Source organism: Drosophila ficusphila, unplaced genomic scaffold (genome assembly GCF_018152265.1).
Source record: "Drosophila ficusphila isolate 14025-0441.05 unplaced genomic scaffold, ASM1815226v1 contig_288, whole genome shotgun sequence".
Classification (NCBI taxonomy): Eukaryota; Metazoa; Arthropoda; class Insecta; order Diptera; family Drosophilidae; genus Drosophila; species Drosophila ficusphila.
Window position 1 is genome coordinate 613,012 of NW_025064191.1, and position 22,903 is coordinate 635,914.

At 46.2% G+C, this 22,903-nt stretch overlaps 1 protein-coding gene across 2 annotated transcripts in view; it reads left to right on the top strand.

Moving 5' to 3' along the window:
• The window catches only part of LOC108099041 (homeodomain-interacting protein kinase 2), a 36,672-nt gene extending 14,079 nt beyond the window's left edge, over nt 1-22,593 (top strand). Inside the window, exons 3-11 of one of the 2 annotated variants that reach the window (XM_017202302.2) lie at nt 13,540-13,832; nt 13,898-14,218; nt 14,282-15,033; nt 15,100-15,693; nt 15,765-15,997; nt 16,144-16,653; nt 17,263-18,230; nt 18,323-18,631; nt 18,729-22,593. In XM_017202302.2, coding sequence (XP_017057791.1) covers nt 13,540-13,832; nt 13,898-14,218; nt 14,282-15,033; nt 15,100-15,693; nt 15,765-15,997; nt 16,144-16,653; nt 17,263-18,230; nt 18,323-18,466 — 3,815 coding nt within the window. In that variant the 3' untranslated portion in view covers nt 18,467-18,631; nt 18,729-22,593. Of the gene's footprint in view, nt 1-13,539; nt 13,833-13,897; nt 14,219-14,281; nt 15,034-15,099; nt 15,694-15,764; nt 15,998-16,143; nt 18,231-18,322; nt 18,632-18,728 lie in introns of both variants that reach the window. The other variant, XM_017202301.2, reaches the window with a different exon arrangement.
• The last annotated feature ends 310 nt before the right edge of the window (nt 22,594-22,903 follow it).

Sequence of the window (22,903 nt, forward strand, 5' to 3'; positions counted from 1 at the left end):
GTTAGGCAACATTGTGGTTGGTCTTCGCTTCTTTTTGTTTTTTCCTCTTGGATTTAGCTTCTTGTGCCTTTAAGGCGGCGAACACATATTTATTCTTGTCTTATTACAGAATTTAAATATTTAAAATGAAATTCGCCTCGTCTCTTGGGAGCCAAAAGGTGACCGTGCTCGTTTTTCTTGCTTTTCTGGTTGGGCAATTAAGTTGGAAATATTCTTTCTGCTTTACATTTCTTGTTTTTCGATGCTTTTTGGACGTTGCACGCGTTTCACTTGCTTTTTTTGCACAGCCTATGCTGTTGACCGCTGAGTAGGGCAATTGTTTTAATTTAATTCGAACTCTGTCAGAAGGAAATGCGCTTTTGAGGGACGACTGATGATACAAGTGAAAATTTAATATTAATAAGTGTAGATTTCTCTTACTGTTTTCTTTAGGTATCTCAGTGGGTGACTTTTCCGAGCTTTTTCTCACCCTTTGCAGGCAGTCAACTGACAAATTCCTGAGCTCGTCTCATTTCACTCGGACAAAAACATTCCATAAATCTAAGCAGCAATCCACTATTTATTTTCTGCTGGCTGGCTTTGATTAATAAGTGCAAAAGGCGGAATTAACGACATTAACATTAATTATGCATCTCTGTATAATTTATAATTTAATGTTTTACATTTTTGTATAATTAATTAAACGAATGCTTGTTTGTGTGATGAATTATGTTAATAGCCTTCGTCGCTGTCTGGCTGACTTCCCCTCCGCTTCTTTGCTCCTCTGCTGATTCAGTTTGCAGCTTGAATTGCTGAGGGGGCGGTCATGGGTGGCCGAAAGGGGTTGGGTGTAACTATTGCCAACTGTCAGCCCACATTCACATTCAGCGGACGACGTCGGCGCCAAACTTCTCCACCAGCCCACTCGAGCCAAGTGAAACTTGTCCCCCGTCTGTGGCAGCTGCCTTCCCCCTTTTGCTGTGTCCCCGCCTCGGTGAAGCCCCCTCAGCCCGCGCCCCTGGCCGCCGTACTCGATTGCGTCTCTGAGTCACAGTTTGTTTGCTCGCTGCCTCCATTCGCTGCGAAACTGTTTTCGTACCCTGTCCCAAAAGGGTTGCCTCCGAGCAAGTGACTCACCTGCAGCGGACCACTTTAAATAGGTATAAAAATAAATCTGCATTAATATGCAAATGCACAGGTTCAACTTGCGCTTATAAGCAAACAAAGCTTTGTAAACATTTCACCAGAAACGAAATTGATATGGGCATTCTTTTGTATTGCTTTTCAACTGTAAATAAAATACACTAAAAGTATACCTTATTCTTAATTTATAATTAGTTTGTTACGTCTTTAGCAGATAACTTTGCTTAGTCGATAGCCCTCTGTATTCCTCAGGCACTTCGTGCGGCTGTCCCTCCTCTTCTATTAGTCATTGGCCATTCGTTCGGCGAAATGTTGCAACATAAACCCACTCCGCAGTTGTGGATATTGGCGCTGGTTGAGCCACCCCAGAAATGGATTATAGACCAGTGATGTCAGCGTGGTCTGCTGTCTATATACATACATACCACCCCCTTTATCCTACCCTTAACCTAGCCCAATGTCACTGGGAGTTTCGCCCCAAACAAAAACAAAAAGTTAATGTTTTGTTCAATTCTTGTTTGGATTCTCGGCTTGCCTCGTTCCCTTTGCTCGTTTTGGCTATCTGAGTTCTGTTTTGTCTGGGTTTTTCTCAGAATTGGCTGCTTGAATGCTACGAGAAGTGGTCCTCCTCTTGCCATTTCCATATTTCGCTAGTTTTTCTTTTCTTTTGAAATTTCATAAAGTTTTGCCTGCATTTTTAGCCTTATTTTTATGTTAATTTATGAACAATTTTCCCTTTTTTTATGGGCTTTTATTGCTGGCCACTCAGTTTCTCATCCTTGGGGGTTTTTGGGCAGCCTTCTGCCTTCCCTCCCCTGAACTCCGAACTGTTTCTCCTTCCTGTCATGCCATATGCTTGTAATTCCATTTGAGCTTCTAGCTCCGACTTGAAGTTTCCATTTCCGTTGGACTATTTTCGGGGGTAAACTTTCACGCCCACTTTTATGGGCAAGTTCGTTATAGGGGGATCTTCGGTATTCGGCATTCGGTATTGGCTTCCTTTCGGGTCTTTGAACTTGCTTTCTTGCGTTTTTGCGGCTCGTAACATTAAATGTGGCCCGTTGTTGTTCTTTGCCGCTTCGAGTTCTTCAGCTGGTTCGACTTTATGGCTGTTGCCTGAAATGAAACACATTTCGTGCGTTTTATGCGTTCGCCATGGCGTATGAGTAATATTTTGTGTTTTTATTGCGCATACGTCGTGTGGTCGCTCGCTTCTCCGTCTTGTTAATGAAATGTTTTCGTACACCTCAATTCATTCAAAATTATTCAACACAAACGGTAATTACGAACAATAAAGAAAAAGAAAGAAAATTGTCTTCCTCAACTGGGAAGGAAATATCTGCTCTGGAATGCATAGCTTATGTCTTATGTCGATCTGTTCAGGAATTTACACGCTTCTATTGACTTGCCCCGCTCTCGATTCAAGCTGAAAAATTTGTTTAGTAAAATTTAAAATGCCCATGCAAAAGAGGCGTGTCAATTACATTAACTAGAACACGCCAGGCCGTCGAACAACCAATCAAGCGCCAATAGCGAATTCCCCCTGCGCCCCCGTCTTAGCCATAATTCATATTGCATCGATTGATCCATATTTTATAATACCCGAACACAAACAGCAACAGCGAGCAGCAGCAGGCCAGCCCAATTGGAATTGGAATTGGCTTATTTTCCACGAGGTTGGGCGGCCAAAACGAGGCTAGCGAATCGGGGGCGGGGTGAATAATTCATCACTCAAGTGTCGCACTCACGACCCATAACTCATGTCCACTTGTGAATGATTACAAAGGGAATTTTCTAAATTTTCCAGCGTACCAAGAACCGCACTGTAACAATAATGCCGCCGACTTAACTGATAGCCTCCGAGGAGGGAGGCTCGCGACTTTCGTTATCTCATTTACAGCTGCTAAAAACAAATGTGAACTATCCTTATCAACAGTGCTAAATGAAAAGCATTTATACTGCCTTTCGTCTGAATGGAATAATATGTGCCTCTTATCAGCACACGTTTTCCAACTCTCTACGAACATTTTCCTTCCTCAATTTAAAGCAATATTTCATTCGCTTAGTACTTATTTTTGCTAGTGTACAGTGCATAGTAAAGGGGATGATATAATAATGTCATTGCACTTTTGAACTCGTCTTTGTCATCGTCATTATGGGAAAAAACAACAATGACAAATCCAGCAGCGCAACAAACACAGAAATAGATGCGATAATGACGAGGTTAATGAAGAACTACCAGCAGATGAGCAGCTTTAAAATCTATTTTTGGCTGTGAAAAAATTAAAACAATTCACCAAAATTATCGCAAGGCGCAAATATTCGAAAGATTTATTAAGGAATGATGCACACAGGCGAACTGTTTCATCAGAAATGGCATTATACTCTTAATGGTTATTTAAAATTCTATTTAAGACTTGTATGTGATAGCGAATAGCTATGTTTCGAAAGTGCTATTCGCTTTGTAAATTCGCAAAACCCTAAGTATTTTCCAAATGCCGCCACATTCGACCGAGATTTTGTTGTTCATGTCGTCGTTTTTCTGTCACTTTTCCTCTGCGATTCCGATAGAAAGAGAAACAGGCAAATCAATGGAATGCGAATCAATAATCCCAAAGTTGAGTTTCCATCTGCATTGCAATTGGCGTCTGCTTTTGCTTTTATTCTGCGTATGTTTTCCTTTTTTTAACTTTTCTGCTCCGTGTGCAATGGATTTTTTATTCGATTTCTAATTTACAGCGCTGCTTTTATTATTTTTCTGCGCTGCTGCTGGCTTTTCCTTTCGTTGGTCCCAGCCAACCCCTTGACTCGTTTTGCTTATTTTGTGTTTTCAATCAAATTGACACGCTTTCCCTTTTTGCTTCATTTCCTTTGGCCGTCCGCGGGTCTCTTCTTCTTCTCCCCACTTCTTCAGGCTGTTTGCATTTGCATTTAAATTACATTGGAAACCGAAATTTGAAAACGATTCGCCGCGTTTTGGGTCTGCTGGGAACTCTGACTGTGGGATTGGCTTGAACTTTGCGCAGACCCGATGCAAAAATTTGATACTTTTCGTTAATGATCCCGAAGAGGGGTTCGTTAAAATTGCGAATCGAGAGGGGAATTTGATATCCAGAACTCGAAAAAGGGTTGGCAACACAATATTGATGATTATAAACATATTAATTAGGGCCATAGTTTGGAGCCAAGAATAACCTGTAGGTTAGCAACATACACAAGTCTGGGAGTATTCTTTCACCTTTCTGTCCTGCTTGTGAATCCCCGGATGGGGTGAATGATTACTATCAGTGGCTGCCGTCCAGTTGAGCTGCCATTTATGTTGTTTTTCCGTTCTTTATTTTATTTGCGCTGCTTTCATGCGTCAAAATATTTTCCAGTTCTGTTTGTTGTTGCTCTCCGACTGTAGTCTGTAGTGTCGTTGTTCCAGTTCTCCCGGCGATGATCATTATGATGATGACTTGTTAGACTTGACGCACGGCCGAAAGAAAGAGAGGGAAGACGGCTGGGCGAAAGAGATGGACAGAGGCCTGGTTCTGGTTAGCTGATGCTATTTATATTTGGTTGCTGTTGTTTTTGCAGTTCTTGTCGCGTCTCGAGGCGACTCCTCGGTCCTCTGTCATCTGGCATGGACTTCTCCACTCCCCCTCCCCCCTCCCCCTCCACCCTCTCTCACCTCCCTCCGCATCACTCCATTTTCCACTGCTCCCGACGCTCGGTTGAGCGTTTGACCTCAATTGGAGTTAACTCCGCTTGGCTGGGCGCAACTAAATTGCCAGTTATAAAAATACCCTGCAATGCACATTTCATCGGTGCAAGTGTGCACAATATATAACCAACTTACAGTGTTCACTCACGTACAAGCTCTACTCTATATTTATCGCCAGATCCGCATCACTTCTCGTTTGAAGCTGTGACGTATTTATAAAATGATAAACAAGATTTTTCACCATTTGCATGCAGCTCATTATTCTGTATGGTAATTAAGTGAACAAACAAATCCAACGTTTTCATAACATCACATTTGTGGTGTGCATAGAACGAACTTAAAATACAATTCCATAGAATTTCAAAATATCAACAACTGTTTTGCTCTTATTAACCAATCAATTATGTTGCTGAATGTAGTCAATTCCATCTGTATTCCACTTTCTTACCAAGAGTCTCCTAGTTATTTTTCTTGGGCTCTTGTTTGTTGTTGCTTTTCAAGCGAAAAGGCCACCCACCGCCCGCCCACTTGCACCAACACACCTCAAGAGTTATGCGGCCACGCCCACTTAAAGCGCCCACTTCCGTCGGCTGTCGCTGGCACGCCCCCTCCGCCCTCTTGTCACCGCATTGTGCAACACTAGCTAGCCTCTCGCTCGCTCCTCTCTGCGATTCTCAGCCAGTCTCTAGTGTTCTCCGGCATTCTCCAATGGGTTACTTTAGGTCATTGCAGCTGGCGTTACGCTTCTAATGTTCGTTCGCTTGAAGGACGTCGACGTCAACGTCGACTGCGACGGCGACTGCGAGAGTTATGTGGCCCGATGTTTATGCTTTTGTTGTAGTTGTCATTCTATGGCCAGACTAAAGACTAAAGACAAAAACAAAAACAAGCGACCTCTAAGCGGTCGTCAACATTTTGTTTACTTCAACACAAAGTCGTTTCGCTAGTCTGGCCACATGGAAAAATGCAAACAAAAACTGAGAAAAAAAAGTGCAGAATTCCTAATTACAATGGGTTCTATTCGATAAACAACTGCGAGAGGAATGTGAGAACGCCAAGTGATAAAAGCAACTCGGGGGAAAGGCTTTCGGGGTTCGGGGTTCACAAAAGTTCAGGTAAGATGGAAGGTTGTATACAGTTAGCACCGGCTTTTTCTAAAACTGTTTTGAAAATTTAAGAACAAAAATTAGAGGCTTTGGAATCTTTTCATAAATAGTTGCTCAAACAAAAGATATATCTACAAGAGCTACAGGTACAAATCAGATAATATCTTTTTTACAAAGAAAACAACATCAACAAGGTTTCAAAATTTCAAATGATTCATTGTATCAAGTATCATTTTTATGTTTAGTAGCTTATATACTGAATGATATATGTATATATGATGTATATTTTAATATATTTTCATATACGGTTTTCCCGAATCGATTTCGAAACAATCCTCGGTACAATTAAAAGCTATTTCGGCAATGGATTGTTAAGCCTTGACAATCTCGCGATCGCATTCAAATAAAATAATGATTCTGCCTTTCTTTCGCATAATAGACCCACTCGTTTATCATCCAATTTCAGGTTTCTGTGCAATTTGCCAATTTCAATTCGCTTTATTTCGAATGGTTGATCTTAATCTGCGAAGAGCAAAACTTTCACCCAATGAAAAGTTGACGGTGAACAAATTTCCCTTTAATTTTGTATCATTTCTGTTGGTTTGTTTCGCTTGCTGTGTGTGTTGGGTATTTTCGGTTTCTTATGCCATGAATTACGTTTAATTTAAAATGATTTTTGTTGCTGCTGCTGTCGACTTGTCAACTGCATGCAACATTTAACCGAAAAGCAGCGAAAAGCAGCCGAGAAAAGAGATCAAAAAGCGGATCGTTAGGGGGCTTTCGAGTGGGCTGAAAAAAGGGGAGGGTAAATGGGTGGAGGTTGACGCCACCCGCCATCGTTTCTGCCGCTCGGCGGCGGCGGCACAAGAGCTTTCACAGAGGAAAACGAATCCACTTGCGTTCCACAACCAGTGTCGATTACACTTGCGTCCACTTGAACAGTTTCAAACTGGAAAACAACAATCATGATAATAATCTCTTATTGGTCCCTCGGCTCCTCATAAAACTTATCTTTAATAAGTTTAATAAAACATTTTTGAAAAATGTTGAAGTCTTATATTTTCAACCTCAGCTGTACGTGGTTATCGAGTTGTGGGTGCCTCGTTTTTTGTGCCGCTCTAGCTGCGCCAGATACTGCTTGGAAAAACTCTCAAAAACCATGCTGCCGTAGATCCGCGCAATTTAAATTTAAATTGCAATGGAAATTTCTCTGATATTGCTGTTGCTGTCTGTTTATTGTTGGCAGATCCGCCGAACAGCAGCAACAACAAAGCATCGAAAAAACAAAAACAAAACAACTCTTTAAAGGCCGTTTTTTGTGTTATCGTATTTTCTGTAATTGAATCTTGTTTGCTGGCTGCATTGTTGCGGTACAGGAGCAATAGTGGCGATATCCGAAGGAAACCCAAGTCGACTTTAACCAACAAAAGTATCAGTTGATGTTTACAAATCGATATGTATCAAGTTTTTATGACGAGAACAACAGATAAAGTACTTGTCGATAAGTCACCAGAACAACTCATCGCTGACCTTTTACAGGTTTAAAATCATTTCTGAAAGTGATCTTTATTTCTTGCTGTGCATGGAAAGAGATGGAACGATCGACGGGGGACTTGTTGTGGCTGGGCGCTGGTTTTATTGGCGTCACTGTAATCGACTGCGCTGCCTCAGTCGACGTCTTGAATGCAATCAAGTGTGCAATGCAATTACACAAATGAAAACAGCAACAAGAACAACAATGCCAGCACTAAAAAAAAACAATTAAACAACAACAAATGCAAAAACTTCGGCATTATCGAGCCTGTTGTTGTTGGAACTTTGGATACTCTTCGATTCAGTGGGTTTTTAATGAATCAACTACAAGTTGAAGTATGATAAAGTATTTTGTATTTAAAAATTATTGTTATTTATGTTTAGAAATATAAGATTGGATTGCTTGGTTCCACATAATGGGAAGGGCTATGGAAATAACCTCTATTCAAGGGTATTTATAGCTTCGATTTCAGACTCATTTCCTCTTTTTATCGGCATTGTTGCCGCTGCTGTTTGCCATATTGTTGCCAAGCTGCAGAAGCACACAAATCAAAACGAGGCAAAGTGAGGGGGGGATAAAAGTGGCAACTTTTATTTTGCCTTGCCGACTCGAAACAAGAAAAGCACTCAAGCGTTGTTGTTGCTCCTGCTGCTGGTGCATTTGATTTATTGCATTTTCCATTTGGCTAAGCGTGGAAAATGTGAAAATACAGACTTCCGATTGCCATTTGGAAAATATGTAAATTGCATTTCTTGGCAACATGTTGCATGCACCTCAAGTTGTTGCCTTGCCGGTCATCGTTTCAATCATCATTATCAATCGATGCCGTGCTGGAATCAACGATTCGTTTACGATTGACTCGAGAACCTGTCTGACTTGGTGGCTGCTCACTTTGAGATAACACCTCGATTAAGTGGGAGAACCTGAAAACATTGTGCTGATTTCAACCATTTTTAATTGGAGAGCAGCTGAGCAAACGAGTTGATCGCAGATTAGAAGGCCTTCTGACGTCAATACGTCTTTGGGGGTCAAATCTTAGGATACACTAGTTAATAATGCTTAGCAAACAAAGTTTTCTATATTAACACCAAGCTCTGTTTTCAACAATTTCTCGTTCACATGTATTTTTGCACATCTGCCTTTTCTCGTTATTGTGAAAGTACCCGAGTTTTTCATGTGACTTTTTCTGCCTCGTTTTTTAGAAAGGCGACAGTTTATTTTCTCGGCGCGCTTCTTTGTGCAGCAGCAACATGTCGCTGCAATTTGTTGCACGACTGCCATTTTTGGCATTATCTCAATTTTAAAAGATCTTGGCTTCTTTCTTCCCCCGCACTCGCTCACTCTCCTCTTCTGCGAGAAGTTGATCCGCTGATTGTGGTGCTTGGTGCTTAGTGCTTGGGAACACTGTAGTTGTGCTGGGTTGAGTATGCAAATGTGAACATGTTCGGCATCGGGTGTTAAATATGCAACACAGGCCATGAAATATGCAGCGCCAGCAGCAGAAGCAAGGCAACGAGAAATGAGCAGAAGCAGCAGTAACAACAAAGTCACCAGCACAACCAGCAACACCAGAAGCCAGCTCAAACTCAAAATCAGAAACAGAAACAGCAGCAGTGGAGCAAAAGTATTAGACCAAGACAGCAGCAACATTGGCAAATGCAGCAGCAATAACAAAAGCATCGCATTTGTAAAATAGCACAACGAGCTGCAGGAACAACAGCAATACCTTTCGAAGCAACAACAGCAGCAACAACAGCAGCAACATCAGCAGCAGCAACAGCAGCAACAACAGCAGCAACATCAGCAGCAATGTGGCATAAGCTGTAGAACCAGCATATGGCAACAACATCAACATCAGTCAGTGGCAGTGGCAGCATCATCAACATTTAATAAAAAGCAAATGCATCGGCCATACATGTGGAAAGCCCCGCAGCAACATCAGCAACATCAATAATAATGACCAGCCATGAGAAGAAGAAGCAGTAGCAGCAGAAGAAGAAGCAGAAGAATCACGAAAGCTACTGGTAATTGCTCAGCCTTCTGAGTCTTCACGTCTCTCTCCTCTCGAATTTCATCGCAACTTTCTCCGTTGTTCTTGCACGTTCTGCCTGCTCCCATTTCATACTGATTGCAGGGGGGGGTAAAAGGGGCGTAGGGGAGGAGGGGCCAAAAGGGGAGGAGAGGTCGCCGGCAACATTGTTGGCAGAGCAATTGTCGCTGCTGCTGCTGCTGCTGCTTTTGGAACTTGTTTTCTTCGTTTTGTTCGTGTCTGTAGGTTCGTGTTTTGTAGGTGCCACCTTTGTTGTTTCTTTCTGTTGTTGTTGTTACTGTAGTTGTTGTTGTTGCTTTTGTTGGCATCGTCAGGTGCGTTGACAAGTGGAAATGCTTGCCCGTACATTGCTCTCATTGCAGCGACAAATATTTATACTGCCTTCCCCCGCTTTTCCACCCGAAACGAATCCCCTCCCCCTTTTCCAGCCCCTCTTCATGTTGCCATACAAATACGCCGTGCACCGAAAACGAAATTATAGTATTACAGTTACTGCCTTAATTCCTGTTTTTCGATCGTTTTTCTTGCTGAAATAACGTAATTACCATATGGAAACGTTCAATTTTTGTTGCTCCACCTTGCCCACTTCATAAAGTGCTTAGTTCTTTTTGAAAGTAACTCATTATCGTGTATTTTGGTTTCCCTGAGGCATGCATTAATACTTACTTTTTGCTCTCAGTGTAAGCTCCTCCCGGGTCTCGTCCCAGTTTTTCTTGCTCTCTGGTTTTTTCCCCATTCCTTGTTTATTGTTTGCGTCGATTAATCATCGCATTTAATATGCGGCAAACGCACTGCAGCAGCAACACAATAATAACAATAACAACAAAAACAACAACAACGGGGGAAGGAGAAGCTATAGATTCCGGACCATATAGCTATATAGCAAAAGCCGGAGTTCAGACGAGTTGGTTCGAAGCCAACTAACCTGTTGCTTCCATCCAAACCATTTCCCCCTCACAACTCTTGTGCGTTTGTGTTATTGTTTTTCAGCCCGTTTGCCTTACCTCTTTTTCATTTTTTTTTTTTTTTTCATTTAGCGCCTTTCCGCTTCCGTTTTGTAAATAATTTATTTTGAATTTCTCGCTGGTGTGCAATTATGCTCGTTTTTCGCTTTGTTTAACTTCCGCTGCAAGGTTTTCGGCTGCATTTCCACAAAGGCACAAAAACTTAGGTGGTGAATTTGCATTTCTGTTTTGAAAAGCATAAAGCTGCTGAAAGCCAACGCGGCATACGAATTAAGTGGAGTTCCGCCACGAAGCCCACAAGTTCTCGAAACTTTCTCTGAATTATTGCCGGTTTCCTTTTGACGATTTATAATTATTTATTTGCCAGTGCAACATCCGACTTTCCCACACAGCCTCCCCAAAATGGCGTAATCGAATGCTCAGCAATTACAGCACGTGGGCGGATAATTGTTTACTGGCCAGATGAGCTGGCTATTGTGCAACACGATGACTACAATTACGGGAACGATCCGTGAAAACAAAACCCTTTGCCAAGTCAAGCCATTCGGTTCGAGGCCAACCCACTTTCCTGTTCCATCCAGTCGCACAATTCCAGGGTGTTTATCAGTTTATTGGGTTTCTGCGTAGAACCCGCAGTGAACTTGTTGTGCGATCGACCATTAACCGATAACACCCGATAACAACTTGGCGATAGCAGTGACTGGGAACCACTTGGTTGTACTCCGAAGTGCGATATTACCCACCAAGGGGTTAAAAGGGGCAATCGGGGACTTTAAATTTAGTAGGAAAAGCAGGAGAAGTCTTGGGAATTCTTATGAAAAATACACACAAAATGTTTCCTATTCCCCAAGAGAAATGGCAGAAGTTTCGCATTGTTGCAACCCCAAAGAGTGGAGTCCCCTTTCCATTTCCATTAGAAGATATCACCGAACTCAAAGACGCAACTTCTTGTTTGCACAAATAAAGCCAGCAATTCGATTTCGGACCTCTGAGAGTTGATCGAATGCATCGGGCAAACGCCCCCGCAAATCATTCGATACGACGCCCCCTTTTGGGTTCATGCACCCCCGCATGCATCCCGCCCCTTCCGCCACCCCCATTTACAGTTGGCTGGCTCTTTTATGCAACAGACACACAAATTGCAAAACGCAGCGCAACGCAGGGGGAAGCTGAAACACAAATACGAGTGCGACTGCGAATAGAAACCGCAGGCAGCGCAGATTCAGATTCGGATTCGGATTCGTTTTGTTCGCTAAAACTGCGTCACGTTGCAACTTTGACGCTGCCACCGATGTGGCTGCATCTCCTCCTCCTCCGCATCCCCGGTTTTCCTTCGGCTTCTGCTGCCGAGATTTGCGTAAACAAAATCGGTTTTATTATTTTTTTTCCCTCATCTGGCGATGCAGCGTTGTGTAACCCGAGGGGCAAATGATGTCAAAGCACTGGCAAACTTTTGTGCTGGATGTGCACTAGCAAAGGAAAATAGAGGAATTCATTTAGATGATATGATTGATAAAACGAATAAGATATTCCATTCAACTCTCAGGGAATTCGAATCAGTTTTGTACAGTAAAACAAGTCTCACTTCGGAAGGTTACTTCTCAGAGGAATCAACTATTTTCTCCGAGTGTTTTCACGTAACTTGTTGCTGGTGGCAGCAGGCGTTCATTCAGCTTGTGCTGCTGCCACGTGAGCGTTGTGCAAGAAGTCCTTGCCAGGAGCAGAACCTCTCCGAGGCAGAGCAATCGAATTTGGGGCGCGAAGAAGGCTGACGAGGCTTGGAAACTGGGCAACCTTCGGTTTGACCTTCGCTGCCTCCGCCGGCGACTCTTGACTCTTGCCTTCGCGGTGACCTCCATTGGCCGCCTGCCTTTCCATTTCCATTTCGATTTCGGTTTTCTCGTCGCTCCATTTTGCATAATTTATTGCATTTAGTTTTCATTTCGTTTGCCGCTGCTGCCGTCGCCTTAAGTTTGCGCCATAAATTCTCCACCTTCTCCGTTTTCATCGCGTGTGTCCTTAATTTGGGCTTTGATTGCCATTCTCTCCTCTCCGAACTCCGATGTCCGGTTTCCCTGCTCCTATACCTTCTCCTTTTCCCGGGCAGGCCAGCCACGCCCACGAGAACCTTCCTATGACCCCGGGAAACCCGGGAAACAGCTCCTTCCCCAAACGGTTATAATTGACCAGGAGTGCGTGGGCTGCCGCCTTTCGCTATTTTCGTGCCCTTTGCTCCCATTCATATCGAATGTCCTTTGACGTAAATTAATTAAGTTATGTGAATACACGTGAAGAAGCGGCAGTCGCAGTCGAGGTTGCTGGTCGGTTGTTACGGAGTGGGCTACTTAACTGCTCCTATTTTTAGTTGCCTGACTACGGGGAAGTCGACGGAAGGAAGTGGATGGATGGATTGGCAGGAAACTCGCCATGTGTTTGCCATAATTGTAGGTTGCTGGATAATGAGGGAAAAGTTCTTGGATCCCCTTGTTAATAACTATAAATAGGAATTAACTCATCTATGATCGGCAACAGGTTCCCCATCTGTTTAATCTGTAACTAGTTGGATACGTCTACCTCTAAGCTCTTTGTTCTGAATGGATAAATGCTATCGGAGCAGCTTCCTCATTGTCTGCCCGATGTCTCCGCTTCCCTGTCACTCGAATTCACTTAGTCATCTCAGTATTGTTGGCCAATTCCCATAATGCTTTCCTTTTTTCGGCTTTGTTGGGGGCGGTGACAAGTCGCAAGTGCTGTGGTGAGTGCGCAGATACGGATTCTATATTTCTATATGCGATTGCCATACGGGTATATGAATGGCTCTCGGGAACTGCGTTCAGTTGCATTTCTACGTTAAGATTGCGCGGTAGCGAAATTGCCTGAAACCGAATAAAAAACACGGCACAGGAGAATTTCCCCCACAAAGAAGCGGAAGAGATTCGCACAGAGGGAACAATGATCTCCTTGGTCATAAGAAAATTACTTAGAAGAGGTTCCCACTTAAGCAGGGACCCCAACTAGATCGATCACTAATGAATGCTCTTTCCAACTAATTTCAGATTGTGATTGCGGCTGCGTGGACTCATACAACTCCAGCCACGGCCCGCCAGTGCAGCAGGACTCGTCAGCAGCAGCGGGATCTGGAGGATCGGGAGTGGGAGTGGGAACGGGAGCGGGATCAGGAGCGGAAAGCGGGCACCTCAACAGCCTCAAGACGGCGCACACAAAGGTCGCGACCTCGGGGGGTCATGCCAACACGCAGCCCCCCAGCAAAAGGTCGAGCAGTGGAGCGGATGGCGACTACCAGCTGGTGCAGCACGAGGTGCTCTACTCCCTCTCGGCGGAGTATGAGGTACTATGCTTATTTCCACCCATTCTATTCAGTGATTAACCAGTTAATCCCTTATTCAACGATAGGTTTTGGAGTTCTTGGGACGCGGCACCTTCGGCCAGGTGGTCAAGTGCTGGAAGCGCGGCACCTCCGAGATCGTGGCCATCAAGATCCTGAAGAACCACCCCTCGTACGCGCGGCAGGGCCAGATCGAGGTCTCGATCCTCTCGCGATTGAGCCAGGAGAACGCCGACGAGTTCAACTTCGTGCGGGCCTTCGAGTGCTTCCAGCACAAGAACCACACCTGCCTGGTCTTCGAGATGCTGGAGCAGAACCTCTACGACTTCCTCAAGCAGAACAAGTTCTCGCCGCTGCCGCTGAAGTACATCAGGCCCATCCTGGAGCAGGTTAGTTCCTCCTAAACGGAAACTACTTTAACTTGCAACTAACTAAACTTATTTCCTCCTCAGGTGTTGACCGCTTTGTTGAAGCTGAAGCAACTGGGCCTGATCCACGCCGACCTGAAGCCGGAGAACATCATGCTGGTGGACCCGGTGCGCCAGCCGTACCGCGTCAAGGTGATCGACTTCGGGAGCGCCTCGCACGTGAGCAAGACGGTGTGCAACACGTACCTGCAGTCGCGCTACTACCGCGCACCAGAGATCATCCTCGGGCTGCCCTTCTGCGAGGCCATCGACATGTGGTCGCTGGGCTGCGTGGTGGCGGAGCTCTTCCTCGGGTGGCCGCTCTACCCGGGCAGCTCGGAGTTCGACCAGATCCGGTACATCTCGCAGACGCAGGGCCTGCCCACGGAGCACATGCTGAACAGCGCCTCGAAGACCTCGAAGTTCTTCTACCGCGACGTCGACTCGACGTACCCCTTCTGGCGGCTCAAGACCACCGAGGAGCACGAGGCGGAGACGAACACGAAGAGCAAGGAGGCGCGCAAGTACATCTTCAACTGCCTCGACGACATCGGGCAGGTGAACGTGCCCACCGACCTCGAGGGCGGCCAGCTGCTCGCCGAGAAGACGGACCGGCGCGAGTTCATCGACTTGTTGAAGCGCATGCTGACCATCGACCAGGAGCGCCGCCTCACGCCCGCCGAGGCGCTCAACCACTCGTTCACGCGGCTCACCCATCTGGTGGACTACGTCTACTGCAACAACGTGAAGGCCTCCGTCCAGATGATGGAGGTCTGCCGCCGCGGCGATTTCCACACGTAAGCTATAAGAGTTCCTTACCAGATTGATTCCGTATTAACCCATTATAATTCGATTTATTACAGAGTGCAACCTGCGTCGACGCTGGTGACCAACTTCGTGCCCTCGAGCACGGAGAACATGACGTTCACGATCAACAACCAGCTGACCAGCCAGGTGCAGCGACTGGTGCGCGACGGAAGACCATTGGCCTATGAGGGCCTCTACCAGATCTACAACGGAAGGGGCGTGGCCAGGCAGTACCCGCCTGCGAGGACGGACAGCTTCCAGCACCAGCTGGTCTCGAACATCCTGTGCCCGCCCTCATACCAGGCGATGCCCAGTCCCACCAAGCACGTGGTGGTGGGCAGTGCCACGATGCAGCCGCCGCTGCAGGTGCCGCCGCAGCAGTACGTCAACGTGCCCGTTCCCGTGTCCATGGTGGAGCCCTCCTCCGGGCAGCGCATGCTGCTCACCAACCGCGTCCAGGCGAGCGGGGTGGCCTGGCCCCAGACCGGCAGGCAGATGGCCCTGGTGCCCTCGTGGCCGCAGCAGGCGCCCGCCCACTCGCTCATCGTCGACTCGACGCCGCTCTTCAACGTGGAGGAGATCTACCCCAAGCACCACCTCAACTTGCCACGCAACGATCTCAAGAAGGAGTCGCCGGCTCACCACATAGCGTGAGTGCTCGTTTGGATTGCCTTTTGTCTGTTTCAATCTAATTCGAATTGTAATTCCCAACCGCTTTTAGCAAGGGCAACTCTTACCGCGTGCCGCGCCACGAGAAGAAGGAGCACCAGCAGCTGTCGCCGGTTAAGAAGCGGGTGAAGGAGAGCTCGCCGCCGCACCAGCAGCGCTACCAGCGGACCGCCCACGTGTCGCCGCAGTACCACGCCCACCACAACTGCAACTACGGAGGCGGCGGAGGCGGATACAGCGCCAGTGCGGGATCGGTGGTGGCCTCCTCGGCCGCCTCTTCTAGCAGTGAGTGCAGATGGATCACCGAATTCATCATCAGTCAGGACCATCTCCATTTCGAAGCTGAAGAGAAGCAGTTGAAATGGAAATGGAAACTGAAACGTAGAGTTCCTCTAGTGTAAAGTATTTATTAACCAGTGTTATCCCCGCAGACATTGTGAACGGAAGCTCGTCGAGCTCGTCGCACCACCACCACGTGCCGGTGGCGCACGCCCAGCCGTACAGCTCCTCCGCGGGCCACCACGTCGTGGGCAACTGCAACGCCGGAGGCGGAGGCGCCGGAGGAGCGGTGGTCTACCAGCAGCCGCCGGCCCACGCCCACCAGCAGCATCCGCACGCCCAGCAGCCGCACCAGCAGGGAGGAGTGGGTCACCCGCAGCACGTGAAGCAGCCGACGATCACCATCCACGACACGCCCTCGCCCACGGCGGTCATCACGATCTCCGACAGCGAGGACGAGGGCGGCGAGGGGGGCGGCTCCCAGGTGCCGGTGCTCAAGCAGCGGGCGCACGCCCAGTCGCAGACGAGCAGCAGCCTGCTGCAGCATGCTCCGAGCTCCTCCTCCTGCAGCCGCAGCAGCGCCCACCAGCAGCAGCATCATCAGCAGCAGCAGCCACAACAGCAACAGCACACGCAGCAGCAGCAGCCGCAGCAGATTTATGGTAATGCCCAGACTCAGAATCCGAATCAGAATCCGAATCAGAACCAACTGAGCAGCAGCAGCGGCAGCAGCGCTGGCAAGCACAGCAGTAGCCATAGCAGTAGCCACAGTAGCCACCAAAGTAGCAGTAGTCACCACCACCACCACAACCACCACCAGAACCAGAACCACCATCAGAATCAGAATCAGAACCACCCTCATCATCTAAATCCGAATCATCATCTCAACCCGCCTCATCAGCCAGCGAGTGGAGGTGGAATAGGATCGGGAGCGGGATCGGGAACGGGATCGCAGCTTCAGCATCAGCTTCAGAATCAATCAGCGACGCATCCCCACTACCAAGCCTCGTCCACGTCCAAGTCCTCCTCCACGTCTGCTTCCATCTCCATCTCCAGTTCCACTTCCGCTTCCACCAGCAGCCACCATCAGCATCACTCCCTCCATCACTCCTCCTCCTCAGTCTCCTCAGCCTCCACCTCCACCATTGCCCCATCCTCATCCGCCGCTCAGTTTGGTGCCCCTGCTCCCAATCCCCAATCCCTGTCGCATCTCAGTCGCCTCAGCCACAAGGCTCCGCACGTCCAGCTAGTAATTCCATGCGTAACCGTAGGTGACCACGATCCGGAGGACGCCCGCCGTCGCCACCACGCCGCCGCCGCAGCCGCCGTGGGAAGTCCCAAGCACCATCACCAGCAATCCCAGCAGGTGGCTCCTCCTCCGCCGCAGCAGCAGCAGTCGCAGCAGTACCAGCCGCAGCAGCAGGCGCCGCCGCAGCAGGTGCTTCCCCAGCCCAGTCAGCAGACGAGCATCAAGTACGAGCCGGGGCAGTCGCAGAAGAAGCGCATCCTGGCGATGGCCGCCCAGAGCGAGTGCGGCTACCAGCCACAAGTGGCCAGCCAGCCGCCGCCCCCTGCTGCCGCCAGCCTGCCGCACATCCCCACCAAGCAGGAGCCGGCCGAGTTCTACCCGGAGTACGCCACCTCCCAGCAGCTGGACACGAAGCGCTCCTCCTGGGCGCCCACCTCCGCGGGCGGCGCGGTGCCGCTGGCCCATCCGAAGCGGGAGGCGCCCTCGGTGGCGCCCATCAGCTACGTGGCCCCCGCGGTGGCCCCGCCCCTCGCCCACTCGAAGAGCAGCTCGGCCTCCTCCTCCTCCTCGTCCTCGATCAGCGCGGCGGCCGCAGCTGCGGCTGCTGCAGCGGCGGCGGCGGCGGCCAGCGTGGGTCCGCCCTCGTGGGGTCCGCCGCAGGTCTACCGCCAGCCGTCGCAGCCGCCGCCGGGCAGCGTGGGACTGCCGGGCGCCTCCCAGCCGCCGCCCTCGAGCGTGGCCCCCCATCCGCACCACCACAGCCACGGCCACGGGCACGGGCACCACCACGGACACCACCAGGCCGGGACTCCGCTGGGCGGATCGCCCTCCTCGACGGCGGCGGCCGCCCTCCTGCAGCCGGACATCTATGCGCAGGGCGACATCTACAGGAGGCCCACGGTGTTCGTGTCGCAGGCGGCGCCCAGCTACGCGTACGCCAACCGGGCGGTGGTGGCCCCGCCTCCTGCGCACAACAGCTCCAGTCGCCAGGTGAGTAACCAATTGAAGGATTGGTTATAAGATAAACCAGCTTTAATAGTATGTAAATGTCTCTCTAACAAATTCTGTGATCCTCTCTACAGGTGATTCCTTCACACCCGCTGCCGGCCCACATCCAGATACCCACCCAGTACAGCCAGTTTGGACCGCTCAGTCCTGCCCAGGTAGCCGCCAGCAAACACGCGGCGCACTTCGCGCCCACCAACATATGGTATGGGGCTGAGTAGGCCGACCAAGGGAGTTGGCGGGGAGAGGGGCGATGAGGAGAGACAGAGACGAGGGATGAGGGACGAGGAACCAAGAACCACCCAACCACACACCACACCACCACCACCACTGAATGTGTTGTTATGACCTTGAGCTAGAGCCCAAATGAATGATTCAACGCTCGAGTGAGTCGAAATGCCGGGATGCCGGATGCCGAATTCAGAGCTCTCTGCCGAGTAGCGAACTTTAAACTAATGGTGGCATATCCCTTTCTATTCCCAGATCTTTCGTGGCCTCGGGCGAGGCAGTTGACGACCATCCGGAGCAGAGCCAAGAGTTGCAACAGCAGCAGCAGCAGCAACTGCAGCTGACCCAGTGCTGGTGGTTCATGCTGCTCATGCAGCAGACTATCATCCACAACAACTCCATGTTGCACACGAGCAGTGACGATACACCAGCAACCACAGCAACAGCAGCTACAGTAGCAACAGCAACAGCAGCAACATCATCCTCATCGAACACAGCAGCAACACGTAAAGTACGCCGGCAACATTGAGCCGAGTCCAAGTCCCCGACCTGCAGTTCTCGTCGCCAGTTCTCAGTTAGTTTTTCGGGATCCCGCTCATCGGGACTCGGAAGTCATCGCATGGGTCATTGATTACATTGATTACCACTTCTGCTAGCATTAGTTTTTATTATTTTTTTAAATAGTACTGCAATAAATGTACAGCACTCCTACACGCAGCTGGGTGTACAGTGCTCAGGCTACCCTTTTGGCAAGTTGTGGCACATCCACACCTTGCCACACCCACACCCACACTCACACACACACAAACACCACAGCTGTAGCTTCTATACCCTCGAAATATGTGAAGTAGTATAGCAGCATATCGAGTTGTTTTTCTTCGAACAAGAGCGTCGTTTCATTAATGTGTGTCGTGTGTTTTATTGATAACTTCCACATAATATTCTCTATAATCGATCCACTTATATATTATATACATGCATATGTAACACTATTATTATGAATACTATATATCAACCAAACGCAAGAGCAAACGAAACGCAAACGCAGAAGAAACTAGAGTTAATGAGAAAGCTTCGAGATTCCCTAGCAAGTACCTCAGAAAACCCGAAAACGAAACTTAGCAGCAACAACAACACCAACCAGAGATAAACAACAACAACAAATAAACAACATTGTTATGCAATTTGCCTTTTACACAAACAAGCAACAAACAAACGAAGCGAAGTGAGATGATAAATTGAAAACTGAATAAGGAGATGCAAATTAAATAAGGAGAGGTTGATGAGTAGAGAACCGCAACAAATTGAATACCGCAAAAACCTTACTAGCAAACAAAAAGCAAATAAATTAAATAGATAACCCCGGGCGATATCAACACGAGGGGAACTAACAATTACATAGCTCATAGATATAGTAGAGGATAGATCGGTAGAAGGCGAACTTTTTTACACACTCGTAACTCACTCATAGGAATAGCCAGGAAAGCGAAAGAATACCAGATACAAGATACAAGTAACGATTCTAAATTATGTTTAACGACAAGCAACAACAAATAACTATAGGAACCAGTGTAAATATACGCGTAGATATATCTAAATAGAGCTAGCCGGAGCCCACGAAACCCGATTTTAAACTGATCAGCGCAAGTTAGTCTGCCGCACGTTTCACTTTAGACTCCACACCCCCTACTTTTAACCCATGTGTGTCCCAAACGAGATCTGCGTTTTAGTTATTCTTTCGACTAGAGAAGCGCATGAGAAAGTTTACTAAAGTACAAAACCCAACAACTAAATAAGAAGCAATCTAGCAGTTTAGGCTTTAGAGTTGCCCCTACTACAACCCTTGTTTTAGGCTTTTTCCCCAGAGAGATCTGTGAATCTGTAAATATAGATGCAAGTTTGATATGTACAAACCTGGCTTACTTTAAACACGCCCACTTATCCTATACACAAAGTATAAACTAAATCTTGTTAAATAGGTTTCCTAAAGTATTTCGTAGTTAGAACTTAACTTAACTTGTCGCGTATAAAATAACCGAGCAACTAATCTTCGTTCCCCTCGGGTCGATTTCTGAGTAAACCCAACAAGGTAATCAGAACTCGGTCTTGGGAGGACGCCAATTCCTATATAAAGAAATCCATACTGACACAAAGCAGGAGTTTTTAACCGGCTAGTGACTGGTTTCCCGAACTCGAGTTATTTTTTCGGAGGGTTATAAGGGGAGCTATTTCCCGAGTGCCGGTTAACATTTTATTAGAACTCTTGTTCTCCTTCAGAGAAAGAGATATGAAGGTACTTTGGTTTTCGAACAGATAGTTACTCTTGATCAGGCACTCAAGAAATTTTTACGAGTCGAGAAAAGAAGAGGATTATCTGATCCCTAACTTTTTAAAACTGATAATAAACTGAGTAACTGGCAATCGTGAAATCAGCACCAGCCCCATTTTTTTTCTTTTGCCCCTTCCTAGTTCAGCTGTGTGTACAGTAGGCGATTTCGGGATCGGGATTAACAAACTCCGACGGAAAGGATATAGCATATAATTATTGTGATGTAGTTTTAACAGAAAGCAGAGAAATGCGCGAACGTTTTTTGTCAGTCGTCGTCGGCGAATAGAAATTACCTAAAATTATAAATAACCAATGCGATACGGATACTGAATATGCATCTATGTGTTAACTAATTAGTGTGCAGGATTCAATAGCGTTAGCACGACAACAAATCGTTTTTTTAACCAAGTAATTAACTTTTTAACAGCAGAGAAATAAAAATAACACTTTTTGTAGTAGAAAAAGAAGGATGAAGCGTACGATATAGCATATAGCATGCGTAGGAGTAATTAAGAAACGTTAGTGTTGTGAATATATACGAGTAAATGCAAACAAATATATATAGAACTAGACTTAGACGTGGTTCGAGTACATTTATATTATGGATATATTTTGTGTATAAACAATAACGGCAACCAGCAGCTAACAATTGTAATAAACAATAACGAAAAGCCCAACTCGGCGGATTAAGATTCTGTTTAAAGTCGAGAGAACCTTATCTAGATAATAGACCTAGATGTATTTAACGAGTTCTTTTTTTATAGAAATTTTATGGACCATTCAACTAGAATACATACATAGTTAAATAAGCATGGATATTGAATAAACAAAACAAAAAAGCTGTGTGACCGACCGATTAGTATGTCAGCGGAAAAGTGGCGATCTGTGTTTCCGATTTGTGTTTCTTGTCCTGCACCGCTCAGTGTGCGAAATTTATTGTAAAATTGTAACGAATATGCTAACCTTCTGCGAGGGCAGAGGAACTTTTCTTCACTTTCTACTCAATGTTAGGAGCATCAAAAGAAAGCAAAACCGAAAAACAAAATCGTAAAACAAAATCGTAAAACAAAATCGTAAAACAAAAACAAGAAAACAAATCAAGAACGCTTTAAATGTAACAAAAACGAAACGTTAATAGACTTATGAAAACAACAAACAAATTAAATTTATATTAAACGACAAATTAAATTTATATTAACAAACAACAAATTACATTTATATTTAAAGAATACAACAAACAAATTAAACTTATATTAAACAAACTCACACTCAATAAGCGGCAGTGGGCTCCGTCGTTCGCAGACTTTTGTGGCCCACTGTCCGAGAATTTGTATTTAAGAGGGATTTAGAGGTGGCGATCTGAGAGATCCACACAAACACTCTAATATATACGTATATATTTAAACGAGAAATGTTTTAACTGTGTAGCCTTAATATTTGTACTCGTCGTCCTCTCGATTTCCAACAAAAAAGATGATATACGATACTATAAAGCGATAAATAGCGATAAATGCTAATCGGTGTTTACTACAATATTTCATATGTACTTGTTTAATCAAACCGAGGTCGAGTTGCCTTTACTTTACTATTTTAATCTTTTAAATTACACACTTATTATTTACCTTGTTTCTTTGCTTAACTTTGTTTAATATGCGCCTTTAAATGTATAATGGAACATAGCCACAACATAAATCATATATATTGCTTACTATTACCATATTTACATATGCTTATATTTACTTATGTCCTACAAAATACAGAAATCGTAAATATATACATATAAACAGATAATGTAATTTTCGTTTTTCTTCAGTTCTGTTTGGTTTCTTTAGTTTTCTTTTCGTTTTGTAGTGCTTTTAAGATCAAGTTAATCAAAAACAAACGGAGATGATGATGATGATGAACAACAACAAATACAACATATATCCCACCAAATTACAAAGGAGTAAATAACTTTTAAGTTTAAACGATTAGTGAATGAACTTGATAAGAATCGTAGTTATTGTGCAATAATATCGATTAACGATAACGGTTAGCCAGTCAAAGCAATTGTGCAACAATTTAGTTTTAGTTTTAGTTTTAGTGCTGGGGAGCGTCTAGT